This window comes from Anomalospiza imberbis, chromosome Z (genome assembly GCF_031753505.1).
Source record: "Anomalospiza imberbis isolate Cuckoo-Finch-1a 21T00152 chromosome Z, ASM3175350v1, whole genome shotgun sequence".
NCBI lineage: Eukaryota > Metazoa > Chordata > Aves > Passeriformes > Viduidae > Anomalospiza > Anomalospiza imberbis.
Window position 1 is genome coordinate 10,355,003 of NC_089721.1, and position 18,446 is coordinate 10,373,448.

Here is an 18,446-nt window from a genome sequence, read left to right on the forward strand (position 1 = left end):
AAAATTAAGTTCTTATCATTAACCATATTAGGTTAACATTTTGGGGTGTGTCTTTTTAATAAAAAAAAATAAAAGAAACAGAGCTGGCACAATGATGGCTGTTCTCAGACACAAAACACATGCAGAACAAATTGAGCAAGGTAAGGGCTGCAGATTAGCAGAGGAAAGTATACTTCTGGTGATAATCAAGTGTATTTGTTTAATAACAATACTTGCTACTATTAAAATAATCACCTAAAGTTTTGAAGTGCTCATTTCCTCCCTGTACTGTTTGCCACTTCAGTAGATGTGGATAGTGTTGAGAACAGAGAAGATAAGAGCGATCACAGAGATTAAAGGAGACTTTCTCAGTCAGAAAGCCTGGCTGTGGTCAGTGGGACCAGTAGATGGAAAGCAGCTCTGGCAGGACTCCTGTGATGGGATGGTAGGCAGGTGCTCACTTAACAAGTTAACTCATAGAGAAAATGTACAAGATCTTGGACAGGTGATGTTTTTGGTGAGGTAGCAAGGTGATTTGCCATTGATTTGACAGAAGACTCTAGAAAGGGTGCTCCAGAGGTTCAAGTTTGAGAAGAAGGGTTTTACCTACATGGGAAACTGATTCCAGGACACATCCAATGAATCAGAACCTTGGTACTGCTCTGAAGCCCACTTGTGATTCCTACTCTAAGCTCCTATGTAGCCAAACACTACACCAGTCATTAATTTGGGTCCTGAACAAGAAGCAGCCCACTTCTCTTTCTTCTCAAACAGTCCTTTCTACCTAGAGTTCTGACAAATGGGCATTTGACATACAAGGAAGCTTTGGGGAGAACCGAAACGCAGGACTTCCCTCATGTCCTGAAGCACTTGTGTTTCATTAAGAACTGGACACAGGTTTGGCCCCTGCCCCCTGTCCCCAGCTTTATCCTAAGGAGATCCTAAAGCGTGCAAAGATGGCAGTGGACTGGCACCCACCTTCAGCCTCGGGGAGACTGAGGGAAGACCTCATTGTAGTTACAACTTCCTCATGAGGGGCAGAGGAGCAGCAGAAACTGAACTCTGCTCTGGGGTGGCAGTGACAGGGTCCGAGGGAAGGGCCTAAAGTTGTGTCAGGGAAGTTTTGGGTCGGATACCAGAAAAAGGTTCTTTCCCAGAGGTTGGCTGGGAACTGGAACAAGCTCCCCAGGGCAGTGGTGACAGCTCCCAGCCTGGCAGAGCTCAATAAATGCTTGGACAATGCTCTCACATACATGCTGTGACTCTTGGGTTGTCCGGTGCAGGACCACGAGCTGGGCTCTGACGATCCATCCTTATGGGGCCCTTCGGCATATCCAGTGACTCCGTGGCTCCCCGCACGCCCGGCCCTGAGCCAGCAGGGTGGTCTCCTTCCAGCGTCCCCCACCGCCGCCCGCCCTTCCCCTCCGCGGCCGCTCCCGAGCGGGGCGGGGCCGAGCCCCCTCCCCGCAGCGGGCCCGCAGCCCCCGCCGTCACGTGGCCGCCGTGACACGCCGCCCTCCCGCCCCATCCCGCCCCCGAGTGTCCCGGGGCGCTCGGCGCCGCCGCTCCGCCCTTCGGCAGCGCCGCGGATCGCTCGGTGCGCGGCTCCCGGCACAGCCGCGCGGGCGTAGCGGGACGCGGGCGCTCCATGAGGTGAGGGCGGCCGCGGGTCCGTGCGCGCTCGGCGGCGGCGGCGGCTGCGGCGGGCGCCGTGAATGGGGCTTTGTGTGCGGCGCCCACCTGCTCCCGCCTCCGCCGCACGGCGCGGGGGGCTCCGGGCGCTGCCCCGGCGCAGCCCGGGCGGGGAGACCTGTGAGGGGCGCGACGGGAGGGAACTTCTCCCTTCTCTTCGCCGGGCGCTGCCGGGGCGCCCCGTTTGCCCGGTGTGGGGGAGCGGGGAGCAGCGGGGGGACGCAGCCCGTGAGTGGCTGCCGCTTGACTGTTTATTTTCATTTAGTCTATAGTTTACGTTTGTTTGCTGTGTTTTGTTTTGTTTCCTTCTCAAGATGCGTGGCGGGCAGTGACAGCTGCCCGCGGGGGTGAGGGATGGCACCGCCGCTTCACTGCCCCGCACCCTGCCCGCCCGCAGAGGGGGCTCCGCGGGTCCCTCGGCCCCGGGCGGGGCCGCCCCAGCCGCCCCGGGGTGGGGGGGCCCTGAGAGCGCGCGTCCGCCTGAGCCCCGGCAGCGGCAGTGCCGGTCCCGGGGCACCCTGATGGGGATGAAGCCCTCTCCGGGGGCACCCTCAGAGTCCTCCCTCCGACCAGAAGGGTGGCCCCGGCTGTCCCGGTGCTCTTCCCGGGGGTTTGGTGGGAGCCCGTGGAAGGAAGGGTCCTGCCGGGTTCCGCCGGTCCCCCCACCCCGCTGCCGGCCGCGGATCCCTGTACCCCGCGGGCGCGCAGGGGGCTGCGCCTTCCTATGGCAGCGCAGGCTTAAAAGATCCAGATTTTCTGTTGCTGTTAAAAAAGATTAACTAGTCTGCTTTAGGAATAGCATCGAGTTTAGTCGAGAACCTGTGCTTCTAACTTCTCACATGGCATGCGGAAGATTTATCTTCCTCTTGCACAGCGTTTGGCAGCACAAGCCTTCTGCAGTCTGCTGTTGCCACTTGTGACATTCTTAACTTTCTCCTTGTGAAAAGAGTACGCTTTAACAGTGTTGCAGGATCTCTAACGAATTCTCCCGTTTGCTTCTATAGTAAATATGAATGTGCTTACTGCAGCACCGATATAAAACACTTCCAGTCTACTGCTACTTTCGTAGAAGCTGAAGTCTTTTTTTTCCTTTTTCTTTTCTTCTCCTCTACCCTAGCAGGTTGTAGATTAACTGTGTCATTAAAAACAAAATAAATAGATCAAATGCCAAAAATTACACATACATCATGTTAGAAATGTTTTCTGGTCTCCAGGATTAAATAGGAGTAACTGAATTTAGTAAATATCTGTCAATTAGTTGCTTGGCTCTTGTCTTGGGACACTCATGGAAAGCTGTGAATGAGATTTTATTTACTAATAGAAGAATTGCATAACAGCTGTATGAACCAGAGTGAAAGAGCATTCTGAGTTGAACAACGCACCATATGAGCTCAGGGTTCCCTTGATTTGAAGCCAAGCTCAGTGCCAGTAAGTCACTGTGCAGTAGCAGACACCCATCCTACCAGTCTCTAAAAATATTGGCCCTCTGCTATTCTTTTCCCCTTCCAAGAGTGCATCTGCTAGCAAAACAATAAAATGCTACCTCCTCCCCTCTATTTCCCTGAAACAAGAGATAGATGGATAACATGCAGTGAAGAAGAGTCTAGATGGGAGGCTGCTCATCTCATGAAGTGATGTAAGCATTTCATCACTTGCTTGCCTCATATCTTCCTTTTTTTTTTCTTTCTGTATGTTCAATTTTCCTTCTCCCCCTCTCTGATGACTTCATGCCTTTTTTTGAGGGAGAGGCAGTGATTGGAGAAACATAAAAGCTAGTTCTTGTGTAAGATGTTGGTAATTTCTAAATCCTGCTGCAACAATACCCTAATCACATTCCTTTTGGGAGCTGATTGTGGTCTAGTTCTTTTTGCACGGGGATAGTGCTTGAAATAAATATAGAGAAAAAAAACCAAGGGAAACTAGAACAAATTCAAAGCTTTAGTGCCTTGCTTAATGGCAGACATAGTAGAGTATTAAAAATTCCAGGGTAGAAGCACAGCAATCCATAGCATATTCTGGAGTTATAGATTTGAGCAGCTGGCTCCTGCTGTTTGTGTACCTCTTGCATGTCTGAAAAGCCTCCCTGCTTGCCAGCATTTTTTGGAACTGATGTCTAAGTGCCTGTGGATGCATGCAGGTGATAACTCTGTGTTTGAGGTAGCTTGGGCTTTGCTTTCAGAGTTGTAAATCCTGGCTGCTCCTTATATTTAGAGTCATCTGATCATGGGCTTTTAGGGTTCAGAGGATGTAATGCAAACAGGTATAATTCTGGTAATATGTTAGAGCAGAGCTTGTCACTGTCCAGCTGCCAGAGACGTGCTAGTCTGCTGAACTCTTGAGAGCAACTGAAGCTCTCACCGGCACTTTGGACTAGCTGACAGTCCAGGTAGTTGCCAAGGACTACAGGAGTGGAAGCACACAGAAGTGAAAGAATGCATCCTTCCCTTGTGTTGAGGTCCTGAAAAAGATGGCCAGTAACACCTGGAGGTGATGGCAGTGGCCTGTGTGCTCAACTTGAGATGGTCACATCTTAGGGAGAGCCTCATGGTTAGTGCATTTTCCTGGGAAGTTTTAGGTCTCGACAAGTTCTTCCTCTGCAGGCAGAACTTGCATGTTAGATTAATGCTGTAGTAATTTATGTACATTTTCTAAAGCTGTCACAGTCTTCTTTTGGTTTTCTGCCTGGAAGCCATTGCCAGTACTGAAAATACTGTAAAACAAGATGAGTCTTATTTTTTTTCCCTCCCACATGAATCTGTTGGTAGAGGAGAGAGAAAGCCAAATTTGTTCAGTCATTACAACATGAAAAGAATTTGTATGCTGGTCTGCCTGTGACTCTGTAACTTCAAGAGCCAAGCATGTTCCATTTCTTTTCTCATAACTTTAGAGGGGCGAGAGCAACTGTTAGTTCTTGCAGATGTCTGACTTCCTAAAGGCACTGTGGGACACCCTGAAATATCTCTTCAGAGTTTTGATGGTTGAGTACTTTCTGAGGACCTTGTTTACAACTACTTGCCTGAGACACCAGCATGCTAACTCTAAGAGATACGTGAAGATTCGTAAGTCTATGAAGGCTGGGAGAAATATCTTAAATATTGTATCTTCTTCTTCAATATGTATAAGCACCTAGTGCTACTGCTATTAAATATAAATTTCAAAAACCTGAATAAAATCATAAAAAAAATCACTTGTTTATCATTAAGATCACAGTATGGCTGAAGTTTGAAGGAGCTTCTGGTGATCATCTAATCCAGCCCCTCTGCCAAAGGTTCAGCTAGAGCAGGTTGCATAAGATTGTGATCAGGAAGATTTTGAATATTTCCAGAAAAGGATATTCCACAACCTCTCTGGGCAGCCTGTTCCAGTGCTGTCACCCTCAAAGTAAAGAAGTTCTTCATCATATTCAGATGGAATTTCACGTGTTTCTATTTATGCTTGTTGCCCTTTGTCCTGTCACCAGGCATGCCTGAAAAGTATCTGACCCCTTCCTCCCGACACACATCTTTAAAATATTTATAAGCATTGATAAGATCCCCTCTCAACTGTCTCTTCTCCAGGCCAGACAAACTGAGTTTTCTCAGCCTATCCTCGTGAGAGAGATGCTCCAGTTCTCTAACCATCTGTGTCCTCCACTGGACCCTCTGCAGAAGTTCCTAGCCTTTCTTGATCTAGGGAGCCTGGAGTTGGACACAGCACTGCAGATATGTCCTCACCAGAGCAGAGCAGAAGAACTTCCTTCAGTGTGCTGAACCACACTATTCCCAAAGCACTCCAAAAATGCAATTGGACTTCTTGGCCACAAGGACATATTGCTGGCTCACGTTTAACTTGTCCACCAGGACTCCAGGTCCTTCTGGACAGAGCTGGATTTCAGCAGACTAACCCCTAACCTGTGCTGGTCCCTGAGCTGCAGTACCCCACACTTGCCTTTGTTAACTTCATGAGGTTCCTCTCTGCCCAGCTTTCTAGCCTGTCCAGTTCTCATTGAATGGCAGCATAGATACCATTCCACAAATATCATTTACCAAATGTAGGTGTTAATCTTGCTGATGCCCTGCTAGTTTATAGCATTGAGAGTCTTCCAGAATAAAAAGATCTGAATTTTCAGTCCTTTTTATTGAAGATTGAAACCCCATGAAACTCTAAATTTTTGAATAATGTTAAAAAAGATGCTCAAGTTTACATCAGCTAATGTATTTACCCAAGAACTTGGTAGCTGAGAAGGGGAGCTGTGTTATCAGCACAGTCTCTGAAAGTATTTCTAGAATAAAGTAGGTTCCAGCAGGCTACCCTTCCAAGGTGTTTATGGGAGTGGGGCTTGTCAAGTGTCTTAGGTAAATTGCTTTGATATTCCTGTCTTTCTAATTTCACCCCTAATAGGTGAATGCTCTGCCTTAGGCTGTTTCAGAATATTAATCCATAAAGTCATGGATATATCTCTTCATAGATTTAATGTTGCAACTGTACAGTTTGTTGTGTTTGATGATTCTGAAGAACATTAAGTTGAATAGTTGATAACAGAATACTAGGAAGGAAATATAAACAAGTACTAGCTGTTGTTATCCATGTGGGTTTCTGATTTAAGAACTGACATTTCAGAAGTGGGACTCTAAGGCATTTTTCTCTATTGGAAATTGTAGCTAGATTCTTTATTTCTGATCTCATCCAGTTGAGCTGAATATTGAATGTAGAAAAGTCTTCAGGACTGCACCATATCTTGTGTATAATCAAATTAAAGAAGATGGTCTCAAAATTAAGGGCTGTGCAAGGGTGTGTGTGTGCTTTTGTTTTAGAGAAAAGAAAATTGGAGGCAGAGAAGGAGCATCAGTGTGTCCCAGTTCATGAAACAAGTTTTGTCTCTTTTGTTGTGCCTGGGTGTGTGTTGATAGACACTTCCACACAAAAGAACAGGAATGGGACTGGAATAAAATTGTGTGTAAGGAGTGGATGACAAATTTCCCTGGACTTAATTTAATTGAGTTAGAATTTTGCCCAGAGTCCTGTCTAATATGCCAAGTAAACAAATCAGGGCAATGTCACATTTTGATTTTTCTCTAACTTGCTCCTGTTCATTGTGTGTAAGGCCTTGTTGGTGCTAGCTTTCTTCTGGCTGTCTAGGGCTGCATTTGAATACTCTGTTTAAACAAACTGCACATATCCCCAGATTGACCATCTTGCCTGGGTTTATATTGTCTGTGTGGCATCCTCAGAGGCCAGTACTGCTTCAGCTGAATCCATTAAAAGATAATTCAACATTTGCAAATTCTGACTATCAAAGGAAGGGTAAGAGTTGATACAAAGTGTCCTGGAGAGAGGAGCGATAGCTGTAGATTTGTTAGTGTTGCATCATCTATGGCGCTCTAACTTCTGGGCTCAGTTGCTCAAATTTGTACAGTTCAGCACATCCTTCCCAGTGATTTGTGAGCAGATAGAGGGAATGCACTAGGTTACCCAAGGCCCTTGCTATCTCTGATGTCGGATTCTGTTTAGAGTGGGATTAACTGTATATAAATCACTCCTACTCTTGTGTAGTGCTTGGGCTTCTCAGTGCATTTTTCAGTGCGTTTTCATTAGTAAGTAATAGTAGATTAACCAAGCCAAGAATTATTTGTCTTTAAAGGTAACACTGAGTTTATAAAATTTTGTTCCATTTGACTTTTCCTATGACAGGAGGGTGGGTCACTCAAGATGGAAAAACTGAGTTGTGCTGATAAAGAGTGGGGAAATATTCCTGTAGCTTTTGGTCACATCATACATCCTTCTCTGATTTGGCCTGAGAAATGGAAGAATATGCTCAGCTGGATGGAAATAGGAAGTAGTCGGGGGGGTGGGGTATTGGGTGGATTATTGTTTTTTAGGACAGAGTGGGCTTGCTGAGTTTATGTGGGAGCAGCCAAAGAGGCTGAGCAATGGCTAATTCCTCCAGGCAGCACTGTGACTTTGGCCATGATAAGAGCAGCTTGGGTTGGAGCACATTCTTGGTGTTGGAGGGTAGGTCAGGGAAGCTCAGGGATGCGAAGCATTTGTGAAGTTGGATACTGAAGGTGATCAGCAGAAGGGATGCATTAGTGTTGATGCCTCTGGCTGCTTTGCAGTGCTGGCTGCTGCTAGGCTGTGCTTCTGGGTCAGAGCTGGGGTTGTGGTTTAGAAAGTGATCATCCAGAGGGTAAATGATGGTGTGCTTTGAGGGAAGATACTTCTGGGGCCCCTTATTTTCCCCATGAGAGTAGATGTAGCCACACAAAGGAGGTCATAAGTGTATAGCAGCAGGAGTACTCTTCCACACTCCAGACTCTTTTTTCATTTCCCCCACATCTCCACATGTGTTGTCACATCTTGCCTAGAGTCTGTAAATCTTTCCTGTAACCTTTCAAGGTTGAAAAAAAATTTTGGAGTGTTTTTGGGAGGCGAAGGGGAAATTAGTTGAAACATTAGTCATGCTTTGCTGTGGAAAAGCTCTGTGTGAGATGGAGGCTTCTCAGGGTGTTCTGAAAGAGATGCAAGATTTTTGACACCTAAATTAATTGAATTCAGCACTTGTGAGTGAGGAGTGACTCATTAGCATGAACACTGTGCATAATATAAGGTTTAACAGTAAACTTCCAATTTTACTTAGGGAAATCAAGTCTTTTCTTTGTTGCATCACTAGATTTTGGTCCCCCGAAGGAGTTAATTTTAACATTGTTTGAAAGGCCTTTCTCTGATTTTAATGCAATTTAATGAAAGGGGAAAATGTCAGTATTGTTGTTTACTGTGGTTTGCACAAATCTCACTATAAATCAGTGGGGAAGATTATCCTAATCTGTTTCCTACATTTAAACCTAAAGATTGTATTGTTTATTAAAACACAGTTGCAATGAAATTATTGAGGCCAAAGATTACCACCACTTCAATGTCTCTTGTTCTAGCTAGATAGGTTTACCACCTACCTAAAGATGTTTTTCGTGGCTTGTATTCCTCAGGGCTGTTTCTTAACGTTAAGCTAAAGGAAGATGAGATAGAGGACTGGATATTTAATTTTGGAGCTAATGGTTAAAAGCACGTGATCAGCATTAGCTGTTGAGAATCCCTAGAGTTAAGCACTTATCTGCTGCTAACTTGCTGCAGCTATGAAATGACAACACTCAATATTTATTACCACATTTGTTCTGAAAGCAGAGAAATGCCACTATTAGTTGAGATTGCTTCTTGTAAATACCTGTTATTCATTGCAGGATATTGTTTTGAAGCGTCTTGATGCTCCCTGGTGAATTTCTAGTAGTCACTTCCTATCCTGTAAAACAGGAGAGTAATTTTAATGGCGCTTCCTTTATCCCCCCTCTGGCAAATGAACAGTTGTCATAAAGCTCCACCGAATCAGGATGCTGACCTCCTTTTTCATCAATTCCAATAATTGCACCCTTTGAGAGGGGAGTTCCTCCTTTAAAACGGTGACAAGAAAAGGCAGCCCTCACCACTTCGTGCATTTTTATCTCTACGGTTGAAGGATTGTGGGCAATATGATGGACAAACTGCAATCTTAATGTTTGTGTTTAACTACATTGTATAGAAAAAAATACAGATGTGAAAAACACACTAAGCTTGGGAATGCTGGTTTTGTATGCTTTGAGCATGCTTTTTTAATTATGCTGAGGATTTGAGTTTCACATTCAGTGTATAAAATGTGCTTTTTCCTTTCTCCCAAGAAGGAGAATAATGTATTAGGAGTGCTTGCAAAACTTGTTAATTAGACTCTCCTACAGGTTCCTCAGAGAAGAGGGTCCAGCTTTGCAGCTGCTCTTTGTACCTACAAGGAGTTTTCATCTCTCCCACAGCCTTGTAGTTGAGCGCTTTGTCTTCCTTGGGAGCTATAATAAATCTTTTGTCCATAGGAGCCAAAAATGCTCAGGGAGTGGGACGGGGAAAGACAGCCTACAGCAGACAATTCTTTGGCAATGTGAGGAAAGATTTCTTGTTTTCAATTCCCTGTGCATGGCATTTATTTTTACTTCATTAACCAGTCCAATTAAACAGTTTACTTTTTTTAGTCAAAGTATATTTAAGTTATAAAATACAAAGTCCTGTAAAGTTTTGGGTTTTGAGGGCTATTGTATAATGTTTCACATCTTTAAATTTATTTACATTGTTCTTTTTTTCATAAAATTTGGGGGTTGTTTGGTTTAGTTTGATTTGGGGTTTTTTTGCTGGTGTGGTATGTAAAGAAAGCCAGGTGAGTAATGGAATTTCTCTTGTCTGTATCCTGGTATTTGCAGTTCTCATCATCCTTGATGTTACTAGAGGATAATTTAGAAGATTATTGGGGTCTTGCTGAGGTTCAGGCTCCTTTCCAGTGCAGATTATGACAGCTGTAATTTAAAAACTTTCTCAAAAGTTTGGGTAGGTATAGCAGAAACCAAGTGGTATGCTTCTCTCAGAGCAATCTGAAATAATTCCTTATTTTTGATTATTCAGTTATTATTATTTAATTTTTTTTTACTATTTTACAAATACTCCATTCTACCCAGATAGAAGCTAAGAAATTTTCTTCTGAGTCAGGGAGTGAAAAGGTTCTGCAAAATCTATTTTCCTTTTTTCTTTTTTTTTCTGCTAAAGAATTAAACAAAATGCCACAAACTCATTCTCCTTATGATTAAATGCAGGAATTTTGAATGAAACCCTTTGTTCATCTACTTGGACACAGTCAGGGATCTGACATGGCTTGGAAATGACTGCTTAATTAGACTTAGAGTAATTTAATTCAATCTAATGATTTTTTAACAATTTGCAGAATTACCCCATCCAGATTACCTACTGCAACCTACTGGAGGGGTGTAGCTTGTGGGAAATGTGTTTGTGTGTATTTAGTGTATGGGATTTTTGTTTGTTTGTTTGTTTGAGTTTGTTTTTTTGGGTTTTTTTGGGTTTTTTTTTAAATAAATGTACTTGAGTTTAGAGTTTGTCTTAAATCGCTGTCAGATAAATATGGGGTTGAACTAAATAACATGTTTACTTAGCACTGATTGCTATTCCTGAATGGTAGTTTGGGCTGTATTTTGTGGAAGCATTCATATGCATATATATATATATTCTACTCACAGTGTGCTGTGTAGTTGGATTTTGAAAACTCATGGTAAACTCATCATGTAGAACAAAGAAACTTGCCTTTAATAATGAGATGTACTTTTATGAAACAGATAAATCTCCCTTTGATTATCAAACTGTACTCTACTGTTTCTGAAGAGTGATGTGAAACATAGTGACCCTGCTTGACCTATTTGAATTTATGCTTCAGTCCCTATTTCAGTTATTTATTTATCTGACTAGACTTGTAAAACTTCTACTTTTTTTTCTAGGGTGGAGAGAGGAAGTTTATACAGCTGAACATCCTTAACTTCAAACTGTTCCTTCAGGAAGAATTTGTATAGCAGCTAAAACTTGTAGATGAAAGCAACTAACTATTTCAGTAAGCATACTGTAAAACTAGAAATGTGGAACATTTTTATCTAGGTGCATTTGCCAGTCCAGCTGTTGCTCTCTCATTATGATTTTCTGCTGTGCTCTAGGAAAAATCACATTGTCATGCTACTTTAATGTGCTTTCACCATTATGTTGGATTGGCAACGTGTGGTATCATTGAAGCTTTCTGTAGGAAACTTTGCTCTAGACACCCACTTTCCTCTGTGAGAGTTTGCAGCTTGTCTGTTAGGTTAGTTTTATATGTTTGTTCAACTGCTGCTTTCCTTCATGTGGAAGGGAGGAAGGGGGAACACGACTGTGATAATGCACTGCCAAGTTTCAAGCAGCTATGGCTCTTAAAATCCCACATAGAGTTCCCCTGCTATGGGGAAGAATCCAAAACAATTCTTCCAGCAATAACCTCTGTCCTGCTCAGGTGATTCTGCCTACTGTGTTTTGTTGAGCAGTCCTAGTAATGTGTCCTGCAAGGCTGAAGTACAAGTTAGAGTTTGGTTAGTGGTTGTACTTGTGCATAGAATAATGGTGGCACTTCTGCTACCCAGCGCAGACCCATGGTGGTAGGATGGTGGAGTTTTAATGAATGACTGCATGCTTAATTATGATTTTGCATAATCTATTTTTACAAATGGCTCTCCTGGTGATAATATTAAAATAGGCAGTGGTCAGAGGAATCTGCTCATGTATGAATGTGTTGGTGACCTAATTATGTGGTGATGTCATTAATATAACATGATATACAGCTTAGTTTTTGGTAAACGTTTCTTCTACAATTCGGTGGTCAGATTTAGGCTTACTTCTAAGTTTAGAGAAACAGTGAGAAAGTTTCCCTTAAGTGGCTGTTAATCTTTTTTAAAGCTTGAGGGCTAAAGCCTCAAAGACTGATAGAGGTATGCAAATTCAATTGTGACTTGCCTGCCAGTGAACTGAATGGTATCAAGTTGGAATCTTACTTTCTTTCTTTTTTGTTTAGATATTGAAGAAGAATAAAAAGCTCCTCAAAGGTTTGGAAGGTTGAATGTGATCAGCATGAAGAGCTTAAAAGCAAAGTTCAGGAAGAGTGACGTAAGTACTTCTGCTATGTTTGACTGCTGGTTTTCATGCTGGAAACAAGTTCTTCACTCCCACCTTGATAAGCTTGTAGGTTAATGAATTACAGAGAAGAAAATACAAAGGCAACAGCTGAGTACAGTATGGAGTAGGCTGTTTCTATTTGTAGAGCCATTATCTGTTATGCAAATTAACAGTATTTTACTACCTTGGTCCCCATAGCTGAATCATATATGTCTGTGGGGTCTGCAGACGTTCTGTTAGATTGTGCTGGTGCCCAGATTAGAACTTTGTTCCAGGTTTAGGGTTAAGCCTCGTAAGGACTTTACTACCCAATCATATTTCTGTCTAAACCTAATACCGTTCTTATCAGTGTGGTGTTTGAGCACTTAACGTAATGTCTCCCCAGACTGTGGCAGGGTTTCTTTGTCAGCAAGAATACAGGAACCAGCTGAGCAATTAAGGCAGCTGTGGTTTATCAGTTCTACTATGACAGGAGGGGTGGATAGAAGGCTTGGGCAGTGGGGAAGGAAGACATAAATGTGGATGTTCTCAGGACAATCTCCAGAACTGCATTTAGAGAGACGTTAGGCTGCACATAATCTTGCTTGTTGTAGAAGTATTGGTGGAGACCCAAACTTCAACATGTGTAGTAAACAATACTTCCCTTTGGGCAGTGGAACTGCTGTAGTCTAGTCTTGCTGTCCTGTACCTACTACTACTCATCCTAGGTTTTTGTGTCGCTAGAAAGAAGTCTGTGAAATAGGCGAGTTTGTGTTTAATTGACTTTCCAGATATCGTGTGGAATTTGTAACAAATCTTCATGATCTGTGGAGAATGTAGGGTTTCATTCTTCATCCTAATTTTTTGTGCACTTTTGAAAGAGTTGATGTATTGTTTGTCATCACCAGATTTGCATGGGGTCCTGGGGCAGCCATGCTGGATGAAGATGCTTAGGTGTGAAAATGGAGTGTCTTAAGAAGTTTTGATGTTCAGGAGTAAAGATTCACAGTGCCCTCAGTGGGTGTTTTGTTGTAAAGATGGTCTCACAGCACACCATTAGAGTAATGTGTCTTTAGCCAGCCTGTAGTGCACATCAGCAGCAGAAGAAGGTAGAATTACTGTTGTGATGTCACCTGCAGATGTGCTGGCTACTGCTCAGAAAGTCTTTTGAGCTGCAGGTTAGCATTTGCAGCTGCTGAATTGGTGTCCTTGCAGCAGCACTGCTGGATGCTTCACTCCTTCAGTTTAGCAAGAGGTATTTCTTTTTTGACTGCCTCTATAAACAAGCTAAATATGTAAACCAACCTTTGCTTTCTGGAAGATCTAGAATATTCCAGAAATATTCTAATTTTGTGTGCAGAGTGAAACACTTTTCACTACAGTATTTGATTTTGCTGGTCACCAGATTGTATCAGCCAGTGGCACACTGGCTTGTGCCACTTCACACCAAATAAAAATAATGTCACAAGTCTCTGGTGTCCTGTCTCACTGAACTTGCCTTTCAGTTTAAAAATGCTTGAGTTCCGTGGTCAGACTTCACTGCTCCTGTTGCAATGAGCAGCAGCAATTGCTATTTTGAGTTCACCCACACCGCTAAAACTTTTAATAGGCATCTGCTTGGGTAATGAGAGCGGTCTGTTGGCTAATACACGAACACACTTGGAAGTTAGGTGTGCCCATGTGTTAGGATGACTTCATTCACACTTTTATGCTTCTTGGCTGGGCTGCTGCTCTAGAGCAAAGGCTAAGTGACATGTGTGATGAAACCAGACCTTGCTGTAGGAGTTCAGCCACTGTTATAAATTGCACTGGTTTACTTATTCCTCACTTATCTAGCCCTGATAACTTGTGTATGCCAAAATCAAGGACAGTCTGAACGTAACTGCTGTTTTGATACTACTGCTGTCTACTGGCTGGAGACAAGGTTGACCACAAAGGATTTTTCAGATACCTAAAATTTAGATATGCATCTCTAAGAGCACAACAGTCTAAATCCATGGCAGTCTGGTTTCCTCTGTTTTGAAGCCAAGCCTTAAGGGCATAATTGAAGGCAACCAACAGGAGCTGTCCTATATTTTGTGCAAGATAGGCAAGGAAAATTCTCTTCAGTTTCCAGAAGCTGCTCTTAGTTACAGTTTTTGAGGGGGAGAAAAAGGATGTTTTTTTTAATGGGAATTAATTGGTTGTATTTCATCTCAATTTATAAGATATGGTAACTGCTCTTGGGTTGGGGATGAGGGTGAAGTCACAAGGGGTGGACTGAGTATTTTTCTCATTGCACTCTAAAAGAAATCTTTAATGTATTTTATTTTAGAACTGAAGATGTCTTAGAGTAAGGAAGAGTACCTTTGTCTGTAATCTCATTGTTAGCACTAAAAAATGAGTGGTATGAGTAGGAGGTAGGTCTTCAAGATGTGCATGAGAAACAGGAATTACAAACACTTCTCCAGCAGTAGGGCTGACAACATCAAACTCTGTACCAGAATGAAGATCATGAAGGAAATTTCACTGATGTATTGAAGCTCTCTAGGCTTTCCTACAGTGGCTGAATTAAAAATGAGTGTACCTGCTAATATTTGAGTATATTTCTTGGTGTCCCTGCCAGAAGGCATTGCTTTGGTGCTCAGATGATGCCAGTCTTGATGCTTGTGAAAGAAATGGCCCTGCTCGCTCTTTTTCCACATCTGCTCTTCTCATTTTGAGAGTATCTGACCCGGCAGTAAGCCAGGTAAAGGACAAGAAGTGATGGAAAAATTTGTGGGGTGAATGTCAGGTGGGTAACTCTCTGTTCTGTGTTACTGTAGGGTCAGCCTTGGGAGGAATGGTGGAAGTAGGAGCAACAGCAGGACATCCCTTTATCCGGTTGTTGCTTGGTTTAGTTCCATTGTTAGATCACACCCTGAGAATACTGGTGCAAAGAGCGTAAGGGTGGGCATGCCAGCAAAGGAGCTGCAGGAATACACAAGTAAATAAGGCTGCTAATTTAAATATTTAGCAGGATTGATGTAGTCCACAGCTGAGATGACAGTATGACTCTTAGATGAAGAGAGACTCCTCACTTCATGCTTTTGCTGTATCCCTGTATTTCACCTGATTTACTGTGTGTGAAGCCAGCCCCATTAACTGGAGAATCCTTTGTCCTTGACACACTTAATCGCTGTGAAATCCTTCCTGGGGGTGACTGTTGCCATGTGAACATGCGTATTTGAAGAGAAGGAATGAGATTTATTGCTCTGTCACAAATGACTATTGTCAAAGCATGATGTGTAGTCACAGGAAGATGCTTGTACACTGGGAATCTGTGAACAGGGTGCCTGGGTGGGAGCAAATGCCAAGACTGGAAGCTAAGCAGTGGATGTGCGCACTTAAAAAATGTGTAGACAACAGAAACTGCAATCATGTCTTGACAAAGCAGCAAGTCTCTTCTGTATGAGAAGCTGTATTTTCTCTACTCTCCTCATCTCTTGCTTCTCATTATCAAACTCAAAACCTACCATTAGACACATAAAAGCTGACCACCTAAAAGGATGGCTATTTTAATTGTTGCTAGAGGCTGTCACATGTAACACTTGAAAAAGTTGCCACAGTAATACCAGGAACTATCACTTCAGAGCTGAATTTGTCTATACACACTCCATAGTTTATTCACACAATAGAGAATGAATGTTTCTGCCCAGTAAGACAGAAGTTCTTCATAGTTTCTGCTTAGAAAAGCAGATTTTGAAAAATTGCTATTCAAAATATAGCCACTGATGTCTAATTATGCCTCTAATATTTGAGATTGTAGTATTTTCTGTAGTAACTAGTCAGTTTGTGGCCTGACTTCAAAAGCATCCAGAATCTTAAACAGTGGCAAAGTGGATTTTCAAATGTGTGAAGATTAAGCCTATCTAAACATGTTTTGCCTGTTTCTTAAATAAGGCTAGGTGTTCGTCAGCATTTTCAGGCACCTACACATATTTAAGTATCTAGCTCTTTGATACTTGGATGATGTTAGTGCATAAGTGGCTCGTTCAGGTAGATGGGTTTTTAACCATGTTCTTAGTTAGTCTAGAAAAGGCATATTGTGTGAAGGCTCTAATGGTTTGGATTGTTTTCACTGTCTTAAGCCTATAGGCAAAAACTGAAAAGCTTTAGGACACTTTTCTGTAAGTATTGAAGATCATCTGAAAAACACATACTGCAATTTGACAGAGACCAGATTTCTTCTAATTGCTATCTTGTTGAATGGACAGGAAGATTAGAATTGGGATTTGTTTCCAAATATCCTCAATACTGAATAATTAAAATAGTAGAGCATCTTTTAAAGTTGAAAATTAACTGTGCAGTTCACCAAAAGAGGTACCTAATGTCAGAAGCAGAAGAATCCCAGTCAGGCTGGGATTCCCCAGTGCTACTTACCAGCTTTAACTTCTGGTATTTTTGGAAATGCCTATTTGTTGTACTATTTCATGGGTATGGAGAAGTTTGCAGTTCTAATGAAAATTTCTGCTTTTTGGCCTTTGCTGTAATCATTGTTACATAAATCTCAAAATGATGGACCAGCTAGGTAAATTGTAGTGTAAAATCTCAATCTAGACACTATGTTAATTAAGCCTTGGCATTTCTTTTTAATGCCAAATGTTTGAAGTAGTGAAATTACATTTAGCAGTTTTTAAAGTATAAAAAGCTAAACTCAGGGGTTTGGAATGGAAAGATTGCTGGGATACATTCAATTAAAATCTGTGTTCTTGTGTGTTCTGAGCTGAATGTGTGGGAAAACAAAACTTGGGTGGGGCAACTTGAAAAGTAATAAAGCAGGATCTCCTGAAAACAGCCATTAAATTGCTCTGTCCACTGAAAGCTACAATTAACCTAAAAAGGAGCATGGGATTCAAGTTTGCAATATCTGCTCTGTACATAAATACTTTCAGTAATTGTGACAAAAAAACCACCACATACCAAGTTCTCTCTGGCAAAAAAAAGTGAAATGGCAGTGTTGTTTGACCATTGTACACAATTATTTAGACAATGAACTACTGAAGCTTGCTTTTATTTCAGTATCCTACTTATATTGTGTGTTGGATTGAATCAGGCTGGAACACATCATCATGACTGTAGCTTTTGCTCAGTTTACTGTGTTCTTCAGTATTAATCTTTGATTCCACTAGTGTGTGATGGAGGGTTGATCTCTGGAGCATGCAGATTGCCCTCAACCAGTTCTTCTTGGGAATGAAAAATTGAACCTTCTTTCCCTCTTGAAACAGGTGCTGTGCTTCCTGATTCTCCCTCTCTCTGTTAGGAGTCAACAGTTTTACCTTCCACCCCATGTTCTGCTCTTTGGCTTCATGCCTCCAGTTCTGAGCATACTCTGTGCTCTACTCAGCTTGCTCTGCTTTGTCCAGGAAAGAAATTAAACATGTACTGAGTATAGTAGAGTGAGACCTGCTGCTGGTTCCAGTCAGTTCAGGGTGAACCTCTTGCCATCAGGAAGCGTATTTTCTTTATTATTCACAATAGGAATGTCCTCAGAGTACTGTAGGAATCCCCTGGTCTACATATAAAATTATTTTATTCAGGTGAACGGTAATTCTGGCGTGCAGGAGCCCTCTGTGAGGGGGCCAGTATCATCCCAAAAGTTATGTAGCATCTCTTTCAATGGCGAAAAGAAAATGTAGTGGGGAAGACAAGTGAAGACTGACAAATTAAGGGTGTGGGAAAACAGAAGGGAAGCAAGAAGGTCTGAAAGGGAGAAGAAAGGAGGGACAGTTGAAGGGTCAGACTTACTATTTTGGTAACTGTTTGGGAGAAGAAGTAACTGGGCTGCTGTGGGTTGCCCGTTGAACATCTGTCTCTGGATGAGAAGTGTTTAAGGCTTAATAACTTGCAGATATTCTGTAAACCACCTGCAGCACCTCCAAACATTTGAGACAGAAAGGAGAGGCAATTGGATAAATGAGAACTGTGCTGTGGTGTTTGGAATTACAGTAGACAAACCTGGGCTGGAGTTAGTTTACTTTGAATAAACACATTTCCTTAAACATGGTTATGAAATGGGAGTGAGTAGGAAGAAGAAAGGCAAATTGGCATATACAAACTGGAGAAAACTCGTATTTTTTAATCTATTGGTAACAAGAAATGAATCTTTTTGTGTAGAAACATTTCTTTTGTGTCTCTTTAAAGAGAGCACAAAAGTTCAAAGGCCTTCCAACTTTGGAAGAGTTAGAAAAAAAGCATTTGTATTTTTTCATTTATTTGTTTATCTTTAGTAAGATTTAAATGTAAAGTAA

General features: G+C 42.3%; 1 protein-coding gene across 4 annotated transcripts in view; it reads left to right on the forward strand.

Moving 5' to 3' along the window:
- Positions 1 to 1,476: 1,476 nt before the first annotated feature.
- The window catches only part of RAI14 (retinoic acid induced 14), an 85,618-nt gene continuing 68,648 nt past the window's right edge, over positions 1,477 to 18,446 (forward strand). For 3 of the 4 annotated variants that reach the window (XM_068176674.1, XM_068176676.1, XM_068176677.1), the window contains exons 1-2: positions 1,477 to 1,632; positions 12,098 to 12,189. In XM_068176674.1, coding sequence (XP_068032775.1) covers positions 12,154 to 12,189 — 36 coding nt within the window. In that variant the 5' untranslated portion in view covers positions 1,477 to 1,632; positions 12,098 to 12,153. Of the gene's footprint in view, positions 1,633 to 11,007; positions 11,158 to 12,097; positions 12,190 to 18,446 lie in introns of those variants that run through there. The other variant, XM_068176675.1, reaches the window with a different exon arrangement.